Raw genomic sequence first — 26499 nt, forward strand, 5'->3', positions numbered from 1 at the left:
GTTCAATCCAAATATAGGCTTGCTGGATTTGCCTGATGGATTTAGGCATTACCAAAAAATGGTGTTGAAGTCATCGATTATGATTGTGAGTTCATCTATATTTTTCTTTACAGTTTTATACATTTTTATGTATTTTGATGAACTATTGTTAGGTTCATACACATTAAGTATTATAATGTCTTCCTAGGGAACTGACCCCTTTCACATTATGTTTTGTCGTCTCTTTATTCTTGATAAATTTCCTTGTTCTGAAGTCTGCTTTGCTTGAAATTAATAAAGCTACTCCAGATTTATTTTGATTAGTGTAAAGATGGCATAGCTTTCCCCACTCCTTTATTTTTAACTTCTCTGTGTCTTTATATTGAAAATGAATTTCTTATAGATAGCACACAGTTGGGTCTTGCTTTTTTTAGGTTTATTTATTTATTTGTTTTTGAGAGAGAGAGAGAGAGCAGGAAAGGGGAGGAAAGAATCCCAAGCAGCTTCCGCATCCTCAGCACGAAGCCCCACAAGATATCGAACTCACCAACTCACCAATCCTGAGACCATGACCTGAGCGGAAGTCTGGAATCAGAAGCTTCATTGACTGAGCCACCCAGGCGTCGCTGGACCTTGCTGTTTTATCCTTTCGCAATTTCTGTCTTTTAATTGGTGTAGATCTGCTCACACCATGTTTGTAACTGTTTTCTATTTGTTCCACTTTTATGCATAATTTTGGATTTGTAATTTTGTATTCATTCTTAAAGGGAATCCCTTCAGATCCCTCAAAACCGGGAGCCACCCCTGTCTGGCGTGCATTAGGTACCAACAGAAAAGCAGCACAGAAGCTATGGCTGGGCAGGAGGGATGCAGGGCTTCCGGCCGCAACTGTAAATTACGTACCTGAGTGCACAGGATCTCTGCTGGGCGGATCCCAATCCCCCAGACACTGACAGACGTTTCAGCCAATGAAAGTGTTCCCGCGGAACAATTGGGGCAGCAAGGGGGCGGGACTGCCTCCCGTCTTTAAGCGGGGCCCACAGTGGGCGTGGCTTACGTTCACGCAAGTTTACTACCTGGACAACTACGCTGTGTTGCCCTGACGACGGTGGCTAGGTCGCCGCAGACTAGATTGGAAACTCGCTCGCGGCACGTCGAGCACCGTGTACCTGTCCAGAGAGCGTCGCGGTGCCTCAATTTCCCGGGAATACACTGCAACAGTAGGGATAACAGGGGTCTCTGGCCTTTTCCTGAATTCCTCGGCAGGAGCTCTGATGCCTGAAGGGCTGCGTCGCAAGCTCCCCGATTCCCTGCGGGGAGGGATCTTTGCAGAAAACCGTCCAGAGAGCCACAATCCTGCGGGCTGCAGGCTCCGCTTTCCCCGTGGGGTGTTCATTTTGCATCAGGGCATTTCTTTGCTGCCACTTATAATCACCTCCGGGTCTGTGGGTCTTCGCAGCGGGTTGTCTCGAGGCTGCTGTTGGGAACAGCTGAAGCCCGAAGTAACAAAGCTTCTGTCTTCTTTGCAGAGCCATGGGCAGCAAGAAGAAGGAAATTGCCCTACAGGTAAGCCTCAAGGGGAGCTTGCTTCCAGCGCTCGGTTGGGGTTAGGAGGCGAGGAGGACGGTGTGGAGTGGAAAGAAATGCATAAAAATGATATTATTTGCCAGCAGTGATAGACAGTGTTCTCAAACTTGAATGTTGTACCCTTCCGTCTTACGGGGGGAAAAAAATCTTGACCCCCAAGTGACATTTTTTGTGCCCTTAAAATATAACTAAACATAAAATCAGGTACAAGCTCTTTATGTTTATAGTGCTTATGCAAACATAACCCAAACATGAGTTAAAATAAAACTAAAAATGCAAGAAAATGTGAACAAATACAATTCGATGTTGACATATTTTTGTTGAAATATAAATGCAGCTTGCTGTGAGAGTATGATGTCGGGTTCTTTTGAGTTTGGGCATGCTTCTGTAACTGCATGCTCTCTGAAGATCCAGTTCTCACCACTGCTTTTTACAATCGTTTGCTTATTCAAGAAATATATTTTCATATTTTATTTGCTACACATTCGTTGTATACAGCGCTTTACTTCATTTTCACCTGGAATGAATGAATCTGTATGCCAGCATCTGCTTTTTTTCCTGATCCTGGACAAGAAGGAGTGCGGGACGCCTGGGTAGCTCAGTCATTCAGTCGTTCAGCTCTTGATTTTGGCTCAGGTCTTGATTCCAGGTTGTGAGATCCAGCCCCACGTCAGGCTCCATGCTGAGAGTGGAGCCTGCTGAAGATTATCCTCTCTCTCACCCGCTCTGCCCTTCCCATTCCCCACCACCACCACATCTATATTCTCTCTGATTTTTTTTTTAAAAAGTGCTTTGTCATAAGCAGATCATCTGGATAATCTGTAGTATGTGCACATTTTAAAGCAAACTTTACACTGTCTTTTAGTTCAGCTCATCTGAATACATGCTTGGGCTACAGGCACTTCCTGCAGAGTAAAGTAGCAGTGACCTTGAGACACCTGATTTCTCTTTGGTTGTCCTCTGTGGCATGAGCATGTGTTTCAAAAGCCTGCTAGTTTAAAAAGGGAGAAAACAATGTCAATGTAAGGATAGCAGATACAAGGAGAGGGTGGGAAGAGCTTTGGAATGAAAGTCTGAAGACCTGATACAGTTCTTGAGTCTTCTCTTAGTCAACTCTGAGAGTGGAGATAAATCAAATAGGCTCTCATCTGTAGAATGAGGCTGTTCAGTGCACTATCCCTAAGGGCCTTTGCAGCATTGATGCCGTAAAATCCATAGTTATGAAACTTTTTCTTATGTGTACATTCCGTCTGTAAATAAATTCTAAGCTCTCAGTCCTACCACGTCTTGCTTTGTGAATGATTTCCTCAGCCTCTCTGAGACTCCATATCCTTTATATAAACAGGATAATAGACAGCCTGCAGAGTTGTGACAAGAACATTTAGGCATTTCAAAGCTGTACTGACTGCTGTCTGTGGTGGCTCTAAGATTTTTGCCCCGTATGATTATCTTTTCATTTGTTTATGCCCTACGTCCCCTTTGGGGATAATAATACTTTTTGGTGATTTCAACCAAAAGTTATTCCCCAGAGCTCTGAATTCCATGTGGGACTCCAAGTGTTCCCATTTGCTTAGGAGGAGGGTGATTGGGTGTGCATGGGGATATCTGTATAAGCATTCCCTCTACCAGGTAAGCTCCTTGAAAGCAGTGCCCTAGGGTTTACCAGCCCAGGAACCCTGTCCTCTCTCTGGGTAAGAATATGTCGGGCTCCTTCTGTCACTGAGACAGAAATCGCAGGACATCAAGGGACAGATGTCCTTTGGCCAGAAAGTGCCACGCATTCCCTATTCATCCCCTACCAAATGTAGGGCTTAGTGAAGTCCAGACATTTCCCAAACTGTTCTGCCCCTGCCCCATTCCTGGGAACGAGATTCTCCGACTGTTCAGAGTCCTGGCCACTGCTGGTGTGGCTCATTCCACACCAGGGGGGCACCACAGAGAGTTGCTACTGACTTGACAGTTGAACCTCTGGAAGTTACTGTTATGAGAAAAGGGTGGGGGTGGGGACTCTTCTGAACCCTCTGTCACCTTCAGGACTAGAGTTGGGAGCCCAGGATGATGTTAGTCCAGCTCTCTTAGGTCAGTTAAGGCATCAAGAAACTCTTCTGGTTTTTTCATGGAAACAAAAAGCATGGAAATATGATTTTTTAAAAGATGGATCTTTAGGGGTGCCTGGGTGGCTCAGTCAGTTGAGGGTCTGACTCTTACATTTCAGCTCAGGTCATGATTCCAGGGTCATGAAATCGAGCCCCTCATCAGGCTCTGTGTTGAGGGAAGAGCCTGCTTAAGAGTCTCTTTCTTCCTCTGCCCCTCCCCTGCTTGCTCTCTATCTCTCTAAGAAGAAAAAGGAAGAAGAGGAGGGAGAGAAGGAGGAGGAAGGGGAGGAGGGGAAGGGGGGAGGAGACGAAGTAAGAAAGAAGAAAAGAGAGATGGATTTTTAGTAGAAGGTTTGCAGATATTACATGTTTCCAGCTCTTTTAACGGGAAAAAGACCTGAGCGTACCTGTATTAAAAATGAGCGGTAATTGTCATGGTCTTTTAATTTTTATGGTTTTTTTTTTTTTTTTAGTTTTTATAGTTTAAAACTTGCTGATTACAAAGGGAAAGAGAATAATTTCATAGCGCAGAAGACTGACAGACCACCTGAATCAGAGTAAATATCAACAAGAAGAGGGCAGTTGGAGATTGTGTGTCACCTGATAGGAGGTCAGGAAAAAACACTCTTCTGCTCCAGCCAATCCAACCGATTCCAGCCAGCCCACAGCTGCACAGCCTGGGTCTCATCAGGGAACATCAAAAGTGCCCAAACTGAGGGACATTCTATGAAACTGTCCCTTCATAGTTGTCACAAGTGCATGAAAATCAAGGAAAGACTGAAGAACTCTTCCACACTGAAAGAGACTAATCCAGCACATGATTCCAACAAGATCCTTTGCCATTCAGGACATTATTGGGATGATTGGTAAAACCTGAATGGGATCGGAAGACTATATATTAATAATATATAGCAGTGTTTATTTCCTGACTTTGTAGGTTGTATTGTGGTTATGTAGGATAATGTATTCAGGGATCTTGAGATGTCAGGTTGGTAATTGAAATTCAAATAATTTCAAAATAATACAAGTTATTTAATAATTTAAATAATTTGAAATAATTCAAAAAGGCCTTTAAGAATTTTTTTTAATGTTTATTTTTGAGGAAGAGAAAGACAGAGAATAAGCAAGGGAGGGGCAGAGAGAGAGGGAGACACAGAACTCGAGGCAGGCTCCAGGTTCCGAGCTGTCAGCACAGAGTCCGACAAGGGGCTCGAACTCATGAACCGTGAGAATGTGGCCTGAGCCAAAGTTGGAGGCTTACCCCAGGTGCCCCTCAAGAAGTTCTTTATACTACACTTGCAAATCTTCAAATCAAATATTTGAAATTTTTTCCAAATAAAAACATTATATAAAAATGTACACTATTAATAATGTATGACGTGTAACATAATATGTATTTCTCCTTGATTTCATTTATGATGGAAACCAGAATACTTTATAGATAAGAGAAAAATGTGAAGAAATGGCAAAAATTCACCTGTTAATTATTTCTGATGTTGATGTTTGGATACATTTACCAAAAGATGTGCAAAACACATACACGCAAAAAGTGTAAAACACTGCCTGGGAAATTAAGGAAGATTTAATAAGTGATGGAAATTAAGGAAGATTTAATAAGTGATGAAAGAAACATGATGTTTGTGGACCAAAAGACTCGATGTTGTTGCTAAGATTTTATTTTTTTCCAAATTCATCCATATATTCAGTGCAATCCCAGTAAAGTATCTGCAGCAGTTTTTGTAGAAACTGACAATTCTAAAATATATACTGGAAAGCAGAGGATCAAGAATAGCCAAACAATCTTGAAAAAGCAGAAAAATCTGGAAGCCCCACACTGCCCGATTCCAGGGCTTTTTACAAAGTTACAGTAATCCAGAATAGTGTGGTGTTGGCAAAAGAATAGAAAATAGGTCAATGAAACAGAAGAGAGTCCAAAATAAACCCATGCTTATGTAGTCAACTGGTTTTCAACAAAGGTGCCAAAGCAATTTAATGAGAAAAATAAAAGTCTTTTCAACAAGTTTTGCAGAAACAAACGTACCTCTACGTGGAAATAAAATTAACCTCAATCCTTCCCTCACAATCCAGACAAAAATTAATTTCAGATGGCTCACAGGCTTAAATGTGAAAGCTTAAGTTATAAAGCTTCTGGAATATAAGAGCACCTTTGTGATATATATACATATATAAACTCTACAATCTAATAATATAAAGGCCAACAGTCCAGTAAAGAAAATGGACAGACCACTGGGCATTTCTCAAGACATATAAATGGCTGATAAGTACACTAAATAGTGCTTCTTTTAATAATAAATGCTTATTTTAATAAGCATTATTTAATAATTAACAACACTTAACACCATCGGTCATCAGGGAAATGTAACTACAGCCAACATGAGATGCCGCTACCTTACCATTAGTGTGGCTAAAATGTAAAAGACTGACATCACTACATTTTGGTGAGAATGTGGAACAAGCAGGACTCTTCCACTTTGCTGATGAAAGTTAAAAATGGTGCAACCACTTTAGGAAGAGCGCTGGCAGTTTCTTTTTTTTTTTTTTAAATGTTTTATTTATTTCTAGGAGAGAGAGAGACAGCATGAGCAGGGGAGGGTCAGAGAGAGAGGGAGTGACAGACTCTGAAACAGGCTCCAGGCTCTGAGCCGGCAGTCAGCACAGAGCCCGACGCGGGGCCCGAACCCACGAACCGCGAGATCATGACCTGAGCGAAAGTCGGACGCTTAACCGACTAAGCCGCCCGGGCGCCCCTCTGGCAGTTTCTTATTAAACTGAACATATATTTGCCCTATGTCCCAGCCATGCCACTCCTTGAGTATCTACTTACTGAAGACAAAGGAGAACACAAGTACAAAAGGATTTAACAAGAATGTTTGTAAGTCTTTATTTATAATGGGCCCAAACTAGAAGTAACCCAAATAGTCATACAATGGAATAGGCTCGAGAATAAAAGTGAACAAACTACTGCCACACAACTACACAGCTACACCCCAAATTCACTGTGTGAAGGAAGACAGCACAAAATCATACACACTGCATTACTCCATTTGTAGGAGGTTTTAGATGAGGTAAATGTACGGTGACAGAAAGCAGATCAGTGTTCACCTTGGGTGAGGAGCATGAATGACTGGGAGGAGACAGAGGAACTTTTGGGGGTGACGGGAAAGTTCTGGATTGTGATAGGGATGTGGTGACCTCGGTGAGTGCATTTGCCTAAACTCGGTGAACTCTAGTACCTTAGTTCTGCATATTTCACTGTACACAAATTATAGCTCAAGAACACATAAAAAGAAAAAGAAAAAAATGAATGAATCCCTCTCTGTGTATAAATTTAGATAAATGTCAAAACTTGATTTGAGTGAGAACAAAAGTTGCGAAAAGGTATCTATAGTACTTTATGTACATTTTATGGACACAAAACAATTCTATATGTTGTCTTTTGAACAAGCAACAAGCAAGAGTTATTTTTAAAAACTGACTGAGGGGCACCTGGGTGGCTCAGTCCATTAAGCGCCTGACTCTTGGTTTTGGCTCAGGTCATGATTTCATGGTTCCTGGGATTAAGACCTGAGTTGGGCTCCGTGCTGACAGCTCAGAGCCTGCTTGGGATTTTCTCTCTCTCCCTCTCTTCTCTGCTCCTCTCCCGCTCATGGATGCATGTGTACATCTTGTGTGTTCTCTCACTCTCTCTCTCTCTCCTCTTTCTCTCTCTCCAAATAAACTTTTAAAAATTGACTGAGATTTTCTTAGGTTAGTGGCGATTCCTGGAGATGGAGGCAGGAAGCCAGAGAAGGAGAAAGGCAGATTGGGGAAAGAAGACAGCTTGGGCTGTGTATTTGTACCATTTTGGGGAGAGAGGGAGAGATGGAGGGAGAGAAGTAGGTAGGTATCTGGAGTAAATACATCAAATCATCTCCCCATTCAGACCTTCACTAATACAGCCTTTGTTCCTCTTTGATGTTAGGTTAACATCAGCACCCAGGAGCTTTGGGAGGAAATGCTGAGTTCCAAAGGACTAACTGGTAATTTAAGATAATTTTTGAGATCCATCCTTTTCAAAATTGCTAATTGGCATATTGAACCATGAAGAGAAAAGCTGCAATGAACACCATTTTCCTATAATCTTAAGTTTCATAAATAAAGAATGAGGTAATTTCTTTGTATGTGTATATATCTAACTTGAACATCTGTCAGTTCAGGAGAGCAGTCAGTACTGTCGGTTAACAGGGTTCCCTTGTTTTAGAGCTGTCAGATCCAAGTGCTGTTAGGTGTTCAGGAATGAAAATCTTTTTTTTTTTTTAATGTTTGTTTGTTTTTATCTTGGGAGAGAGTTAGAGAGCAAGCAGAGAGAGAGGGAGCCCCAGAATCCCAAGCAGGCTCTGCATCAGCACAGAGCCTGAAGCAGAGCTCAAACTCACGAACGATGAGATCATAAGCTGAGCCGAAATCAAGAGTTGGACCCTCTAACCAGCTGAGCCACCCAGGTGCCCTGCAAACCTCTTCTGAGGCACGAAGAGGACTGTATTGTTAGGAATGTGGGAGTCTCTTGGAACTCAGGGGCTGGTAGGAGAGCAAGGCATCCCAAGGGACAGGAACCAGGGACTGCATAGTCAGTAGGAAACAGCATAGCCACTGTCCCTGGGCCTCCTCGTCCCTGTCTTCTCGTATGTTATCTATTGTTGTGCAACAATTTACCCCAAAACCTAGTAGCGTAAAACAACGAACATCTATTATTCCACAGTTTCTGTGGGTGTGGAATCCAAATGTAGCTTAGCCTCTTGTTTGGGGTCTCTCACCAGGCTGCAAGTGTAAGAGTAAGACAGAGAATGTCAAGACTCAACTAGGGTCCAGTTTGCTTCCAAGCTCCGTCATGTGGCTTTGGCAGATTTTTGAAAGTCATTTCCAACTTCATTCATGTGGCTGTTGGCAGGACTCAGAATCCTGCTGGCTCTTGGCTGGAGACATCAAGTTCTCGTTATCAATTTACCCATCAGGCTACTTACAACAGAGCAACTTTCTTCCCCTCATGGAAGAGGGACAGGAGGGGAGGGAGAGACTATGAAAGTCTTAGACGTTTTGTAACTGAATCTCAGAAGTGACATCCCATTGCTTTGCCCTGATCCGTTTGTTAGAAGCCAGTCACTAGGTCCAGCCTGCACTCAAGGGTGGGGGTTACACAAAGGCATAAACCCCAGGAGGCAGGAATCTTTGGTGACATTTTAGAAGCTGCCTACCACACCTGCCCCTCCTTTTCCTTTCTCTTTCTTGTTTACCATGTGTATTTCTGGGCTCCATTCCTCTCTCTGTATCCATTCAATTCTATAAATACACCGCTCGGCCAGCTTTTCTCTGCTTTCATCTCTCCCCAGCTCCACCTGCACCAAGTGACTTCAGCATACAAGGCCCCTCCCTAATCCCTCTCCCATGACTCAATTTTTCTTTCCAGTTCCTTCACCTACTGTTCCTGAGATAAGCCCTGAGCTCCCACCTGTTTCCTGAACATGCCACAAGTCTCCCCACTTCTTTACTTTTATCCATGTTGTTTCTACTCCCCAGAATATCATGGCCTCATCACAACCTGGAGACATCTCCCTCCCTCCCAGGCCCAGCTCCAAAGTGGCTTCCTTGCATGAAATCTTTCCAGAACCTCTGCATGGTCACTTCCCAGTGGGAGCCAGTCACCTGGGCATCAGGGTGGGACTGTGCCTCAATTCCTACCTTCCCACACACACCCAGCTTGGTGTGGCCCCTCTCTGGAGGAGCACTCGTGGCTTTCCCCCTAAACTCTAAGTGCGGGGACATGGTCTTCTTCATCTCTGTCTGTAGCAGACTTGCCCAGGCCTGGGGCAGAGTGGGTGCTAAATCATTGCTGGTTGCACCGATCCAGCACTTTGCGGGTGAGTCTTGCCGCGCTCTGCTACTTGAGGGATTGCACAGCTTTTTTGATGGTCCCAGTTCTCAACTACTTTGTGTGCATGTCTTGTCTGTGCAACCGAACATGGCTCCAGGGCAAAACAAGCATTACTTCCACTTCTTTCACAACAGTGAGAAAACTACCACCTCATCATTTTTTGAGAAGTTGCCATGTTCCAGGCACCCTCTGATCAGAGCTGACATCTGCTGGATGTAGACGCTGTCAGGCCCTGCTCTGAGCGCTGCCAGGACTTGTGTTGACTAGAGGCCACAGGGGCTTATCCTTCCCTTATCAGGCTCTGCCTTCCTTCTAGAGCCATCAGAAATTTGCTTCCAAAATCAACCACCATCTTGGAAGTCTTGCCTTCTGCTAGATCATTTTCGTCTGCCTCCAAACAGGCAAGTCTATTCAGATTCACACACACACACACACACACACACACACACACACACACACCCCTTTTCATTTCCTCTGCCATTTCTTTCCTTCCAAATGCCTTCTCTTTTGCTTCCTGTCTCTCAGCCAAACTGTTGATATACTTCCTCTCCAGCCTTGCTTTCCCTTGAAAAGTGTGTCTTTGTCACCACCACTACTGAGAGCCAGGGAGTGCCAGAGCAGCCAGGAAGCTGAACTATGGGTGCAAATCCTGTTTGCTGCTGTCCTCAGAGAAGCCCAGAGCTTAACCTTCACCTGGATGGCCAGGAGGCCCAAATCTGTCTCCTGCCCCTGCTGGTCTCTGGTTGCCTTTGGGACCATTGGTCTTAGATTCTCTTGTTCATACGGAAACCCAGCATGTCTAGAATCTAGTTCGCTTTTCTCCCTCCTCCAAATGATCTCTCCCTGCCACCACCCAGTTCTTTTCCTCTTCCTGGCTCCAAGGTGGAGTCCTTTCCATCCTCAGGTGACTTTCACCACCCATCTTTCCCTTCTCTTTCCAAGTCTCATGGATTCCTCCCTTCCTTCTCTTCCACCCCCTAGTGCCCCACTGAGCCTGGCTTCCTCATCCCTCCCATACCCAACTTGGTTCTCACTTTTCCGCTGCAAAATAATGCTGCTTGGCTGAAACTAACCAATATTCCTGAATTCATGCACCTTGTTTCTTTCCTGGAGTTGAAAGAGCATGAACTATGGCATCAGATGAGCCTGGGTTCAAAACTAGGTTCTACTGCTGCATTGACGGCATGGAGCCTGCTTGGGCTTCTCCGTCTCCCTCTCTCTCTCTGACCCTTCCCTGCTTGCTCTCTGTCTCTCTATCAAAATAAATAAATAAACATTTGGGGAAAAAACAACTAGGTTCTACTGCTTGAGAATTTAATTTTTTTTTAACCTTGGGCTAGTTACTTCATCTCTTTGAACTTCACACAACCTAGCACTTTTTGTGTCATCATGATCGGTCCGGGCATGTCCTGCATGTGTCTGGTTGGCTTAGGTTGCTTAGCTTTTCCTATAGGCCCTGTGGTCAAGTGCAATCAGACAAGAGGGTGCCCTCACACCCAGTCCTGGCACACTCCAGAGACTGGGTGAGACCAATGACTACAAAAGTACCCAAGTTTCCCTCTAGGTCTCTATCAGGTACACTTTCTAGGGGAACTCTGTTGATTTTATAAAGTAAATAAAACTCTCCTTTACTCAAAGCAAGTGGTTTTTAATCTATCAGGGGGAAATGTCACAACTGTGTTTATCATCAAAGCAGCTAAGAGTAGATTGTAGGCTGACAGGCCACTTGCAGTGACCTCTTTCTTTTAGAATAGATGGTTTGGGATGCCTGGGAGGCTCAGTCAGTTGCGTGTCCAACTCTTGATTTTGGCTCAGGTCATGATCTTATGGTTCGTGGGTTTGAGCCCCACGTTGGGCTCCTTGCTGATGGTGCAGAGGCTAGTTGGGATTCTCTCTCTGTCCCTCCCCCCACCTCTTCAAAATGAATGAACTTAAAAATGTATATACAGTTTTAGTACAACTCAAATACTTATGGAGGGCCTGATTGACCTTGAATGTAGCCTAAAAATTACTTCAGGTAAATGATGCATGTTAAGAAAACTGTTTTCTACCACACTTACTTCATCATGTTTAGAATTCAAAACACTGAGTCATAAGAATGAGAAGCAGCTGTGTCTGTCTCCATGCTTGCTTCTACTCTAATGGGATAATGGATCCCTTGACTCATTTAAATAACCCTGCAAACAGGTGTCCACCAGAGAGGAGTCAGAATTTGCAGGTATAAATTGTGCCTGATGTGCTGAGTGCTGGTGCCCACTGAACGTTTCTACTTCTTGGTTCCACGTAGTCGTCGATGTCTACCAAGGGTGGTGTGGCCCCTGCAAACCCATGGTGAGCCTCTTCCAGAAGATGAGGATCGAGGTTGGCCTGGACCTTCTGCATTTTGCATTAGTAAGATCTTCCCCCAGCAGAATGTCACACGACATTATAAAATAATTAAAAACTTAAAAGCAGGAACGGGAATCAGGAACTGCCTTTTCCAGATCATTGAAAAGGCATCGGTTATGAATGTTTCAAACATTGATTGTAGGTGCTTTATAGTTTCTCTAGAGATGAGGATTCCTAACCCCACTTCCACCCCTCTAACAGTCACTCTGGGCTTGGGAGTCTCTTGACCCCGTGCACAGGGAAGGGGTACCTGCCCCTCAATGCGTGTTCCTTCTGGCTCATGAACACTGTAGACTCTGAAGTCTTATTCCCAGAGCACAGCATTTCAGGATTTCTATGCTCTGCTCCATCATGGGGAATGTCTAGCAAATATTTGCTTGGATTAATGTATGGAATGGGAATAAATTCCAGAAAAATGTGCAAGAGAAAGTCGATATGCTGCATAGGCAGAACACAGGAGAAAATACACTGACACTGACCTTCTGACGCTTCTGGAGAGAGTGTGGGAGGGAAATGCCTGCATGGGGAAGGAAGTGTTCAGCCCCTGCACAGGGTTTATCAGACACTGTGGGCAAAGTCTGAGGACCTCTCAGTGCTGGCGTTATCAGTCCTGGCAGCAATAGGGTGTCAGGCAGTGGAGTCCCCTGGTTCTGGAGCAGTAGCTGGCTGGGGAGCGTGAGGAACCCTTGCTTCTCCTTGTCTTACTCTTCAAAAAAGCACATTGTCAACAATGTTTACCAATATGTTGACAGGGAAGTTATTCTGATGGAAAGACCTTAGAAGGAAAGGCATGAGAGCAAGCCGGGGCCTCACCTGAGGCGGGTGGGGCAGTCACAGTGTATGAGTGCAGGGAGGGGTGTGTGTATATGACTGTTTATGTGTGTGGGGGGGTGGGGGTGATGTGTGTGTTTATAGGGATATATGGGGTGTGTGCCTGTGCGTTGTCTGGGTGTGGTTCTCCCACCACTGTGCCCCTGCGTCCCTGGCACCCCAGAGCCCTCCTGACAGCTTGTTTTCTTTAGGCAGAAGCAGACTGTCTTGATGCCCTTGAAAAATACCGAGGGAGGTGTGAGCCGACCTTTCTGTTTTATGCAGTAAGTAATTTTCAGAGCAAGAACCATTGCCAATCATTAGGGTTCGGATAGAGGCTTCTCACTGAAAGTCACCAAGAGGCTTCACTGATCCAGACAAGTGAGCATTTTCTCCTTGACTGCATTTGTTATTTGAGGTAAGGACGGATGTACTTAAGTCATGGTAATGCAGGTCCCTGCCTCGGATGGTGGCCTTGCTCTTTGGTGAAGGGGCCGAGAGACACAGCTCTTGTTGGTCACTCCGGGCTCGGCAGCCTCCTGACTGGCTGTCCAGAAAGATTGGAGTCACTCAAATGCACATGCTCCTGGCTCATGGACACTCTTGACTGATACTTCACAATCAGAGCGCGACATTTCACGGTTTCTGTCCTCTGCTCTGGAGAGAGGTGCTATCATTAAACACACTCCTTCAATGGGGTAGACAACATCCTCATTCATCTTTATTTAACCAGAAGATGGGAAGATATGTTTATAGAAAAAGAAAGGGACTTTTGTGGAAAGTCAAGTAGTTCAGTGTTTTGAAAGCTAACTTGAATGTTTTGGGGGTGACATCTGTGCCCTGGCCCCACGCTCCTCAGGGCCCACCACCCCGCACCTGGCTTCCTAGTTGAGGTCACCTGCCAGGCCCTGAAGACAACCGACTGATAGGCTACTTCCAACTCCTGCCCCAGCCCTGTACAGTTGGGGGAACTGAGGCCTACTCACCCACGTCTCCTGACAGCCAGGCCAGGGTTGTTCAGTTTGGAAATCTTTGGGCTCCTGTGCTCAGCACTGCAAATATTACAAATTGGAAGCTAATGATAATCATTATTTGTGCGTCGATTTTTAAAAATTGTTTTATTTTGAGAGACACAGAGATAGTGCAAGCAGGGGAGGGGCGGAGAGAGAGAGAGAGAGAGAGAGAGAGAGAGAGAGAACGCCAAGCAGGCTCTGCAACTGTTAGCACAGAGCTTGATGCGGGGCTCGAACTCACAAAACAGTGAGATCATGACCTGAGCTGACCCCAAGAGTCGGACACTTAACTGAGTGAGCCACCCAGGTGTCCCCATTGAGCATTGGTTTTTGATGGAAGACTGAAGCTATGTGTTAAAACATGGGTGGGGACAGAGGGAGAAGTGGGAAGGAGCCCAAGTGACAGCAGAGCACAGTGCAGGAATGGGATCACCGTCACAGTGGTTTGTTGCTTGAGCCTGTGGTGATTAAGGCATAAATCGTAACTCCTACGCAACTGTGGGAGCAGGTGCCAAGGCAGCAGGCCCAGCCTCTCCCCCTTGCGAGGGCAACTGAGGGGCGGGGTGGAAATGGGGGAGGCCCGGTCTCTGTGAGTAATATGCAGAGACTGCCAAAAAGGTCAAGGCAGGCAACTCAGGTCACCCAAACACCACTGCCACCGTGAAGCCTCCTGTGACCACCCCAGCTGGAGCTGGGAATCCATTCTTGCCCTGAATGCCAAGCATCCCGTCCATTCCCCTCTCAAAGCAGTGATCTTACTCTATTGTAATTGTTTCTTTGATACGACCACCTCTCTCCCCCTTGACTTCCCAGTCATTGAGGAACTAAGCTTTTCAGGTTTAGTGTTCATATCTGTTGCCCCTGTCTTGGTGCTTGGCAGAGTAAGTACTCAGTAGATGTTTGTCGAGTGGACAAGCCACATATAGGCCACACTTAGTCACTCACGACCTAGTGTGTCCTGCTTCTCCCTTAACTAACTCCGCCTCCCCCCACCCCCGTTTCTCTGAAGGAAATTTTTAAAAATGTTTATTTATTTTTGAGAGAGAGAGAGAGAGAGAGCGAGAGCGAGAGTGAGCGAGCCCTAGAGCTGGGGAGGGGCAGAGAGAGAAAGAGAATCCCAAGCAGACTCTGCCCTGTCAGTGCAGAGCTTGACACAGAGCCCAATGTGGGGCTCAATCTCAAGACTGAACTGTGAGATCATGACCTGAGCCAGACGCTTAGCTACCCAAGTGTCCCTCTCTGGAGGAAGTTTTGAAAGGAGAGGCATGGGGTAGAGGACAGAGAAGCAGATGGTGGCCTCAACCTTGGGCACACTCCTAAGCAAAGCTCCTGGACACTCACAGTCTCTAGGAAGAGATTAAGATCTGTGCAGAAGAGGTCAAGTGGTTTGAGTAGCGTGTGTGTACCGTGTTCTAGGGCGGAGCACTGGTGGCGGTGGTTAGAGGAGCAAATGCCCCGCTACTGCAGAAAACCATCCTGGAGCAGCTGGAGGCTGAAAAGAAGGTGCTGGCTGAAGGCCGTGAACGCAAAGTGGTAAGGAGCACTCCCAGAGTGGCAAATTCAGGGTTTTCCCCTCCCCCACTAACTTTCCTGGAGCTGTCCCTGGAAAGCTTCATTAAATGCCTCCCTCTGGGGGCCCTTGAGGGCTCAGGGGGAGACAGTGGCCACTAGGACATGCATGTGTTTTAAAGCCTTCTTTAAAATGTTTTTTAAAAATGTTTTACTTATTTTTGAGAGATAGAGACAGAGCACAAGTGAGGGAGGAGCAGAGAGAGAGGGAGACACAGAATCCGAAGTAGGGGGACGCCTGGGTGGCTCAGTCGGTTAAGGGTCTGACTTTGGCTCAGGTCATGATCTCACGGTTCGTGGGTTCGAGCCCTGTGTCAGGCTCTGTGCTGACAGCCAACTCAGAGCCTGGAGCCTGTTTCAGATTCTGTATCTCCCTCTCTCTCTGACCCTCCCCTGCTCATGCTGTCTCTCTCTCTCCCAGAAATAAATAAAACGTTAAAAAAATAAAAAAATAAAATAAAATAAAAGAATCCGAAGTAGGCTCCTGGCTCTGAGCTGTCAGCACAGAGCCTGATGTGGGGCTAGAATTCAGAGACCAGAGGACATGACCTGAGCTGAAGTCAAACACTAAACCCAATAAGCTGCCCAGGTGCCTCTTAAAGCCTTCTTTTAAAAAAGTGGCCCCCTTCTTCCAGAACACTTGAGCCTCATATGTCCATGTCCTGCTCATCCCTCACTTCAGTTCTTAACAGGGGTTTTGAGAACCCTAACAATGAGTTCGGAAATGAAAATAAAGTATGGAGTCAAGTAGTGGATAGGAGAAGTCAGCGTCAGGGTGCCTTCACCTCCCATTCCTGAAAGATTTACTTGTGATCCCCAAGGGTTTGTTTCTTTAATTTAGAAATTAAGCTGTCATTCGCATGAGAAATAGGACCAGCACAGCTTGTGATTTTGATAAATTATTTTGTGAAAACACAGACTACAAGTTTTTCACAAATAAATGGCTGCCTTTGAAAATCACCACCACCTTAGATAGAGAGAGGTATTTCCTGGTGCTTTGAGCTCTGTCCACTGAGCCTTAACTTTGTTTAATGTTCATTTTTCAAGTTTTCATATTCAATTCCAAGTAGCAAAGCCCTATTTTAATAGAATAGGTTAGAATCAATCATATTTTTTTCCCAGAAAATCACACTTTTCCCTGTGGGGGGAAATGATCTCTGTCTTTACTACTTCCTTCCATGGCGCGGCCAATTGCTTAATGTTTCCTTGCGTGTCGATTCTTCCTTTGTCTTCTTGCCAACTCTCTAATCTTTTCTACTCGACACTTGTGGAAATGGGCAGAATCTAAACCTTAAGATCGGCATGGATTTCTTTGTCTTTGAACACCCTCACCCCCACCATCATCTGGCTACTAAAAAGGGATTTTGTAAAATTTCCAAGGCTGATGATCTTGACCTCCTTTTTTGGCTCTGCATTTTGGCCCTTTACTTTTTTGGCTTCTGTAGGTTTCTGAAGGTCTTGCGGTCATTTAATTAGCTAACTACTTTCTGTTCATGACCAATTTGTCCTAGATTAGAGACGAGGCTCTGTCTGATGAAGATGGATGCTTCTCCCATGACAAGGGCAGTAGTGATGATGAGGACGTGGGTGAGTATAAAACCATAAGCAAGGCAAAAAGGCAAAGCAGACTCAGATTTTAAAATCTGAGTTTTTAAAAACTTTAGGAGTAGGGGCACCTGGATGGCTCTGTCAGTTAAACACCCAACTCTTGATTTCAGCTCAGGTTATGATCTCATGGTTTGTGGGTTCGAGCACTGCATCAGGCTCTGTTCTGACAGTGTAGAGCCTGCTTGGGATTCTCTGTCTCTCCCTCTCTCGCTGTCCCTCCCCTGTACTCTCTTTCTGTCTTTCAAAATAGAAAAACTTAAAGAAAAAAACACCTTATGAGTCATCAGTGTTTTGGGCAATCTGAACTCTGGGAAGATTAACCATGAAACATTTTGTTTCCGATCACCTGACTTCAAACACACTGTGTCAAATCTCCCTTCTGCCCTTCCTTGGCATCTTCAGGACCACACAATCTTCAGCTGATCATGTTCAAGTATAACAAGTACGACTTTCAAGGCAATTACCATGCATCAGGAAAAGCCCCACTTACTAAAATGGAGGGTAGAATTTCAAGTAATGATGCTGTGTTGCCTTGGTCTTCATTTGAGCTAAAGAGCTCACTTCTTTTTTTCACCTTTCTTCTAAAGTGTCCAAAAATCAGCTGTACTGAACACCTTCTCACCCCACAACCCCGCACCAAGTATCAACTCACAGATTTCATACTCCTGGGACTCACAGATATTCCTGACCCTTTACTATGAGAACAACTTGACCTGACAGAATGGAAGCCATAAGTTGGAAGGGCTGTTGCTGGGAAGGTGGCTCTTGACAGTAACTGAGGCTCTGGGGGAAAAGCAGCCTTGAATTCAGGAATTGAGTTGGAAAGAGAAGGAAGATTTTTATTGTCGCGTGAAGTAGAAAGGCTGTTTATGCGTGTGTGGAAAATGAGGACTGTTTGAGTTGGATGCTGACAAGGAAAGAGGCACAGAGAGCAAACTAACTTCAAGTGGGAAAAAAATCAGTGTTTTGCAGGAAACACTTGTTGCCTTTTTTTTTTTAAATTTTATTTATTTCTAGGAGAGAGAGACAGCGTGAGCAGGGGAGGGTCAGAGAGAGAGGGAGATACAGACTCAGAAACAGGCTCCAGGCTCTGAGCTGGCAGTCAGCACAGAGCCCAACGCGGGGCTCGAACCCACGAACCGCGAGATCATGACCTAAGCGAAAGTTGGACGCTTAACCGACTAAGCCACCCAGGCGCCCCTTGTTGCCTCGTTTTTGGATGGTTTCCTCTTCCCTCTCTCATTATTTCCTCTCAGATCAAGTCTCTCCACCTAGAAAATAACGTAAAAGCTTGCCCTTGCCCTTAGCCTTCTCTCTTCCATGCCTGAGCTTCCAGAACTTCCCTACTCCCTGGGCTGCCTGTCACCTCTGGCTCCCGCCTGACCTGCTTCACGTGGTCCATGTGCCTGCTTCTTTCTGGTGCTCACAGGGGACTAATGACATTCTTAGTGCCAAGTCCCATGAACGGTGTCCAGTCATATCCTACAGCCTCTCTCTGAAGACCTGGATGATGCTTACAGCATCTTCCTTCTCCAAACTCTCTTCTCTTTTGGTTTCTGAGATGTCATGACCTTTCTTGTTTTCCTTCTGCATCTCTGGCCTCTCTGAAGGCTCCCCATTCATTGGCCTTGTCTCATTTGCTCCCCTTCTAAGCTGGAAATCTCTGGGCCCTAATCTGGCCTCTTCTCTTCTCACCCTGCACCCCTAGAGGATATCACTAGTGGGTCAATGTATAAAGGATTTCATTGTAAGACTCCCAAGAGTACTAAGGGGACATTAGAAATAATATAGAAAAATGGATAGATCTATGGCTTAAAATGATGCACATTTTTGCAGTGCACATGTTCTTGTGATTTCCAGAGTATGAAGTTCTCCTCAAATGCACATACTGTCATGTTTCATTGCAACACAAGTGATATAAAAGTTGGTAACAAAAAATAGGCTCTGGGGGATAGAGAGTCTGTGGAGAGTGTAAGTAGCTCACCAAGGCCAAGTTCATACAAACAGGAGTGCAGTAGGGATGGGCTTATGGACTGAACATGGGGCTCCCCTACAGCTTTCTGCAGGCCTGAGCAGGGACTACAATCACATGCTACCTCCCTCATCATCACAGCTGACTGGACCTACGGACACTGACCAAAAACAGCCATGAAGACACTAGTCACAGAGCTATGACTGGTACCTTGGCTCCAAACAACAAGCTGGCCAATCTGGTTTTCTCTCAAGAGACTCTATAGAGACAGAGGAGACCAGTAGTTGCAATTTGGTAGAATGTGCGGGTGCTGAAAAGTCATGGACTAAGGGCCTGGGGCAGTCATTGCCGCTCACATGCCAGCAGAGGTAAAGGAAGCAGTGGTGAAGGGACCAGCGGAGGGAGAGAAGACAGCAAACAGCAGCTAGAGGCTAAGAATCATGCCAGGGTGACAGGAAGGCACAACAGAGGCCAGGCCTGTTTGACCTCAGCTCCAGCTCTAATTCTAAGCCATCTCTTTCAGTTGTTTCTGGGGTTCTGCTCTTGAGTAGTCTCTGATCTCTTCACCCCCCTCTCTTCCCCTCCTCCCTCCACTAGAGTCTGAGTGTGCAGGGGGACAGCCAAGAGGCCCGGGGGTGGGGGGAGACCTGGGAGCTGAGTGTAGAGGCAGCATGGTCCCTGCGGATGGCCCCCCGAGAGCCTCAGAGACAGAGGCTGTGAATCCAGTATCTAACGGCACCACCTCAACTTACTGCAGCATCATCAGGGAAGACATGCACCTTGGCCATCATTAAGCCAGATGCTGTGGTCCACGGAAAGACTGATGAGATCATTATGAAGGTAAGGGAGACAAAGCTTCCCTGACAGACACCCTCATGTCTCTCCTCTGGTGGGAAAGCAGAGGTGGACATCATACAGGCACATGCTGGTGGGAAAACAAGGCTTCTGAGAAGCTTTAACCACAATCCCATTTAGGTAAGTTAAACATTTTAAATCCATTTGGGACAGATCCGAAGAGGCTGAGGGTCTCTGCTGCTTTTAATGTTGCCTTTCCCAGTATCTTTTACTTCTCAACACATTTAGATGTGAATTTGGGCTTGATTTACCCTTTCATCATATATATATATATATATATATGTCTTTTTACAGATCCAGGAAGCCGGTTTTGACATTCTAACAAATGAGGAGAGAACCATGACAGAGGCAGAAATGCAACTTTTCTATCAACACAAAGCTGGGGAGGTCAGCTCATCTGCTTTCCTACCTCCAACATAATCTCATTTCTTTCTCTTTCTCCAACATTACATTCATAGATTGATATTAGTTTGGGAGAAAGCAGACTATTACGAAGAACAAGAATATGAACAGCAAGAAGCCCATGAATTTGCTCTCAGAATAAGGATTATAGCGCGTATCAGGTTAAAGTTCTTTGGTTGCAAGGGAGAGATTTTGATTCTAACTTAAGTAATGAAATAAAGGCTAGCTCCCAGCACCGAAGAAGAGAGGTGAAGGAGTTGAACAAGAAGGTGTTGGGGAGAAGAACCAAGGCAGTTGTAGGGGTGTGAGGAGCGGAACTCCGTGGGCAGTGACTTTTAGGTGCTGCTGTTGGAGAACTCAGATTCAAATACTTTCTTCTGCTTGTGACACCCCTGCTTGAGAGGGAGGCCTGGCTTGGTCATAGGCCGCCCCCCCTTCCCAGGTGAGGTGTGCGTGTTTGGGGGTGGGGAGTAAAGATGCCTCATGGTTGTCAGCCACGGCAGGCCAAGTGAAATGGGGAAGGGCTGCTCCCCAAAGGAAAACCTGCTACTTGAAGCACTGGGAAGGATTGCAAGACACTGCAAAAAGTGTCTCAGCTACATCCCACCCCATGGCTAACCAGCATCCACTCGAGTTCCAGACATGTGGGGTTTTAATGACCCCACCTAGCTTGTTAGAATCTCACGTAACAAAACAAGTCAAGTCAAAGTCTCATCTTCCCGCCGTTGCCTTTCTCTGGGTTCTCTGGGTGTGGCTGGTCACCACCATCATCCCTCCCTGGGCCCTCTGTGCACACGCTGGCTGGTGGCAAGGCTGCTCACTGCCCTCCTCCTGTCCTGTGGCGGGATGGGCCCACTGACTGACTGTTGGCCCGGGTCACTGTTTCTTCTCCTTGTGCTAGGAGGCATTTGAGAAGCTGGTGCATCACATGTGCAGTGGACCGAGCCACCTCCTGATCCTCACCAGGACCGAGGGCACTGAGGATGTGATCACTGCCTGGCGAATGCTCATGGGGCCCTGTGACCCTGATGTGGCAAGGAGGGAGCAGCCTGACAGGTGATGTCATCAGCTGCGGTCTTTTCATTCATCTTAACACCTGAATCCAAGGAAGCCGACAGCCCTGCCCTATATTCAGCCCTCCATTCCCCCTTTATATATATTTGGAGAGACCCTGATGGCCTCTCCCTCTGATCCAGTCCTCACTGTTCTCTCTGCAGCCAGAGGTTTCCATAGTGTGATCCCAGAACGGCACGCAGCACTCGTCTAGGAAACAGACTGCAGGGCCTCCCGAAAGCCTGCCAAGTCAGAGACTCTGGGCAGGGCCTAGGGATCAGCACCGCACACTCAACATCCCCTCCACCGCCCCCCTACCCAGTGTCCCGAGGCCCCCTGGAGTCTGAGCACCCTGTTCTCCACACTGCACTAGGCTGCCTTGGCCCTGTATTTAGCCTGGCATCGCCAATGCCAAATCCGCTGTCTCATCTCTGAAGCTAAGAGAAGCCTGGCCAACAGGGAAGAAATGAGCAAGAGACTAAGCAACTGCAGCTGTACCTTGCAGTTGTAGGGGCCAGAACATTCATATATGAACATTCACATGAGGGATGAGTGAAACAGCCCAGAGTTCAGATCCCAGGTTGCTGCGTATTCAGTCAAGTCCTTTCTCTGAGCCTCAATTGTCTCATCTGTAAAATGGGATCACGACACCTATCATGGGAGGCTAGTGTTGTAGTTAAGAGCACTTCCTTGGGCCATGATTTAATACCTCTGTGCCTCAATTTCTTCATCTGAATCATGAGTACTACAATGCCTCAGACATTGATGTGAGGATTGTATGTGTAGGTGTATGTATGTGTATATGCATGTGTGTATATATGTATATGTATATGAAGCACTCAGTGCTTGACACAAAGGAAGCCCTAGCAATGTTAGTATGCTCTTACGGGGTTATTGAGAGATTAACTATGAACACCTGCAGCAAGCTCTTGGCAGGGTGCTAGTCCCTGGTGGTGCTATTAACAACATGGCAGCTCCCAAGCTTATGCCATGACTCATGCATATTTAAACAGAATCACTAGAGGGTGTCCATCACAGAGCTGTGGCACAAATGGGATCATGTATGTGAAGCACCTGGCAATGTGCACAGAACACCATGGAATACACGTCAGTTACTCCTTGCTGCTCTTGCCACTTCCAACAGACAGAAAGCCATTTCACAGAGATGCAGGGTGCTAACCGGGAGCTGGTGACCTCGTTGCCAGAGAGCGAAACATTTCTCTGCAAATGAACAATTGTTTCTTGTCCATTTTGCCAATGTTCCCAGTCTCCGCGCTCAGTACGGCACAGAAATGCCCTTTAATGCAGTCCACGGAAGCCAGGACAGAGATGAAGCCAACAGAGAACTGGCATTGCTCTTCCCCACTTTTAAGTTTTCAGACGAAGTTCTAGAAGCCTCTCTGGGTAAGTCATCAAGGCAGTTTGGTCTTTATTACATCTGCAATGAGTATGCTGGGGGTGCTGATAATAATTATGTGGTAACCATGTCTCAACCTAATGAGGTCCTATTTGGAAAAGGGGCAATTATATAACCTTGGTGGCAGTCCTGACCTGTTTTGTGATGTCACTTTTTAATACTTCATTACATTTTTTTCCCTCCATTCTTACTTTGGAGTCATACTTTCATTGCAAAGTTACACTGCAGTTTCTTGTGGAAACTGCTGAGAAAATTTAACTGGCTTGTAGAATCATGCTCCAAAGCCAGTCAGAGGCCAGATGTCACTTCCTCACTTCCTCTGCCTTTGACATGCCCTACGCCGGGCCCTAGGTAGGGTTGCTGAGCGGTTAAGCCTTATTCAGAAGGGCTCCCTGAGCCTGCTGTGACTCTTGTATCCCTCAGCCCCCACTTTTTGGGAAAAATGTGCTGGGTCGTCTCCACCTCCAAATCTGGGTGAGAAACCCAACGGGTCCAGAGTGCATGTGACTTACCTCACTCCACAACCAGAACTAGGCCTCACCTGGAATGCTGCTGCCGCCACGCTGGGGATCTGTGGTTTAAGCCTGAGGTGAAGGGCCCGGGGGGGTGGGTATCCTGGGAAAAGCAAAGGACGTGAGGGTGGGATTCCTGGGAGGAGGCCGCATGCAGATCTGAAATGGTAATAACATACCTGTACACAAATGTTTGCGTCTAAACCAATATATTTACCAAAACGTTTGGTATGTTCACGGTCTGCTCAAGATCTGAACCTGGCTGAGTAAGAATAGCTGGTCTGGGACAGGCACTGGCCAGTGCAAGCCCTCATTTAATCCCTGCAGCTGCCTGCTGCCAGCCGAGGGACAGGCTGGGTGTGGTGGGGCGCGGAGGGGACAGAGGTTGCGGGAAGTGCAGCTTTAGGTGGGTCAAACAGACCCAGGTTGACACATGCAAAACCATTCCCCTGCTGGGCACTGCTAAGGCCAGCTTTCCTCTAGGAACCTGCCCTCAGAGATGGCCCATGATGCATTCATTCCTTTATGTGTCTGGGGTCAGTAACATCTTCGTCCTTTTGCGGGGGTAACTGGAAACAAGCAGTTTAACTCAGGGCCAAGTCTGGGGAAGGAGGTGAGCAGCCTGGCTGGGGAATACTCATCGGAGCGATGGTGGACAGTGTTGGGAGATCACGAGCCTGACTTCTGGGCCTCAGGTGATGATGGGCAAAGGGGACAATTACCCAGGGGTCTGAGCCAGACCACATGGTGGGAGTAAACGCACAGCCTCCTGAGAAGAGGACTTTGAAGCAGCCTCGTCGGGGCGCTGATGTTCTGCTCATTGGGTCATACTTCCTCAGTCATCAGGAGCACTCCTCGGCTAAGGGGCAGGGGTCAAGGGCACTGGAGGCAAGACAGTCCTGGGCTTGAATCCTGGCTCCACTATTTACTAGCTGAATAGCCTCGGGAAAGTTACACCTTTTTTGGGCCTCAGTTACCTTATCTGTGAAATAGAGATAATGACAGACTCATTATTAGCCCCATAATAATAACTCCACAATAGCGATCTTCCTCACAGGGCTGTCGTGAAGATGAAAGGAGACAAAGGATAGTAAAGTTCTTAGCCTGGGGCCTGACACATATTAAATGTCTAGTCCCAATTTATTTTTAAGAGTTTTAAGCAACCTCCACACCCAACACGGGGCTCGAACTCACACCCCCAAGATCGAGTCACATGCTCCACCGACCAAGTCAGCCAGGGACCCTTTGTTCTAATTTTTAATTCCTGGTCCCTAACACACTAAGGCCTCTCTCTGCTGTCTCCTCCACCCTGACCCCTCACTTCATCCTCTGTAATGCAGTTAGACCCCGTTTTCCTGTTTCTTTTGGTGAGTGGGAGAGAGGGCTGGGACAGGGCCAGGTTTCAGAAGTCCTGCAGAATATCCATCATCCCACAGGCCAGGAGGCTGAAGGAGGAGCTGTGGGCCCCACTGAGGTGCTTCACTCGCCTGAGGACATGGACTGAGACGGCCGTGTGGCTTTTCTGGAGCATGTGACCAGGGCAAGGCCATGAGGCCACAAGATGGAATGTCCGTGCACTCCAGTCTGCTGCACAGAAGGAAGCCTCCAGAAATGGAACTTTTCAGCACCAATACTTTCCTGGTTTAGCTATCTCTCATGAACAATAAACAGTGTATATACTTTCCTGCCTTATTAAATAGTATATAGAACATTTTTTTTTTTTGCTACCTCTGGGATTTTATAAAATAAATGGATGTCAGTTATTGTATCCTGGTGTGACCTGGTGTCATCTCAGTGGATGATGAGTTAAAGAGGACAGTGTTTCCCCAATAATAAATCTACTTTATAGAGTAAATAATTCTAGAGTTCAAGTTGATAACTATGAACTTGAAAACAGTACAAAAAGATTGGTTAGAACACTTCCAGGCATAGCGACGTGGAAGCAGACAGAAAACAGCTTTAATCTTCATGCTGCCTGCCCAAGTCAGAGAGGCAGTCCCGCAATGCTGCGTGACTGGCCCCGCAAGGCTCTCCATGGATCAGGCCATGTTCATAAGGCAGTGCTTGGGAGTTACATTTGGAACCAGGGTTTATCTCATTTTCTTGACGCTCCCTTACCCCATTTCTTTGGTTTCTGATTCTGGCTACAGCCTAAAGTCTGAGAGCTCCCAACAGAGCCAAGTTGCCTCCAGCCTTTACTAAATCACCTGGTTTAGCCATCCTTCCACGGTTGTGCCCTTGACAGTCACTGGCGGTTTTCAGGAGAATGTTAACTATTATTAACCCCTATGAATACTAAAATGGATAGCCACTCCCTCCTGCTAGTTTGCTCTGTGGTCTATTTGTAAATTCACTAAGCCCATCTGCTTTCCTCTCTGAGCAAAAGGCTGTGTTTGTCCACTCCCCAAGACAAATGTTAGTGATCTCATTTGCTGGTTTTCTCCAGAAGACTTTGCTTATGACTTGAAGAACTTCTTTAAATGCACAGTTAGCTCCCAGAAGACTGCCCTTCTTAGGTGAATTGCTCTTTTTGCCAATTTTATGCTGGCACTGGGGACAGAAGGATGAGTTAGGCTGCGAGAAATGGGTAGCAAGTCTCCCTGGAAGCTAGGAAGCCAAGGATCTTCCATCACCAGAGAGATGAGAAATGGTGTGACCAAGGCCTCTAAAAGCAGGCTGGGGAGAGAAGAGTAGGTGGGGGGACCGAGGCCGTGGGGGTGATGTGTGTCACCGAGATGACCTTTAAGCCTTCCCAGGAAGTAGCTGGGGGTAGCAGGGCTGGAAAGGGAAGGCAGGAAGGTATTAGAGTGGTAGAGCTGGTGACATGCTCTTTCCATCAAGAACTTGGTACAGCATTTCTTTTCTCAGTTTGGAAGGCTCAAGGCAGAAGGAATGGGGGCAGGGTTGGAGAGAAGCCTCCTGAGACTGGCTAAAATGTCAGCCCACTCTGAGGATGGAACTCCTTGGCAGAGACCCAGGCCTGGCTTCCTACAATGGAAGCAAACCAGAGGATGTAGGATGGGCACTGTCTGGGGCATGTAGGCCTCTCACCTCCTGGGCATGAGGGACTGTCAGGGTGGAGGGCAGGCTCTGCTCCAAGAAATAAAGACGGAGCTTCCTTCCGAAGGACTCGCTCTGGCCCTCCACTCAGCGAGAGGGCTGACTGCCCAGCAGAGCCAAGGCCAGGAGCCAGAGGCTCCCTCAGTTTTCCCAGAAGCCAAGTCATAGGCGAAAACTAGCCTCCTGCTGGAAACCCACACATGCCTCTCTGCCCAGGAAGTGGGAGAAATCTGCAAAGGAGCAGGACTG

General features: G+C 46.5%; 1 protein-coding gene across 3 annotated transcripts; it reads left to right on the forward strand.

Annotated features, from left to right (window-relative positions):
* Positions 1-1052: 1052 nt before the first annotated feature.
* Positions 1053-24870, forward strand: NME9 (NME/NM23 family member 9). Of its 3 annotated transcripts, XM_039220205.1 has the most exons (13): positions 1190-1199; positions 1509-1545; positions 7431-7562; positions 7645-7702; positions 11879-11982; positions 13002-13073; positions 15219-15335; positions 16883-16958; positions 19709-19791; positions 20101-20193; positions 21110-21264; positions 22529-22665; positions 24627-24870. In XM_039220205.1, exons 4-13 carry the CDS (start codon positions 7678-7680, stop codon positions 24692-24694), a joined length of 930 nt encoding a protein of 309 aa, XP_039076136.1. In that variant the 5' UTR covers positions 1190-1199; positions 1509-1545; positions 7431-7562; positions 7645-7677; the 3' UTR covers positions 24695-24870. The 3 variants fall into 3 exon arrangements, with proteins under 3 accessions (XP_039076135.1, XP_039076136.1, XP_039076137.1); XM_039220204.1 differs by lacking the exon at positions 7431-7562 and having other exon boundaries at positions 1053-1199; XM_039220206.1 differs by lacking the exons at positions 1190-1199; positions 7431-7562; positions 7645-7702 and having other exon boundaries at positions 1527-1545.
* The last annotated feature ends 1629 nt before the right edge of the window (positions 24871-26499 follow it).

Source organism: Hyaena hyaena, unplaced genomic scaffold, assembly GCF_003009895.1.
Source record: "Hyaena hyaena isolate Hyena2069 unplaced genomic scaffold, ASM300989v1 scaffold_870, whole genome shotgun sequence".
Classification (NCBI taxonomy): Eukaryota; Metazoa; Chordata; class Mammalia; order Carnivora; family Hyaenidae; genus Hyaena; species Hyaena hyaena.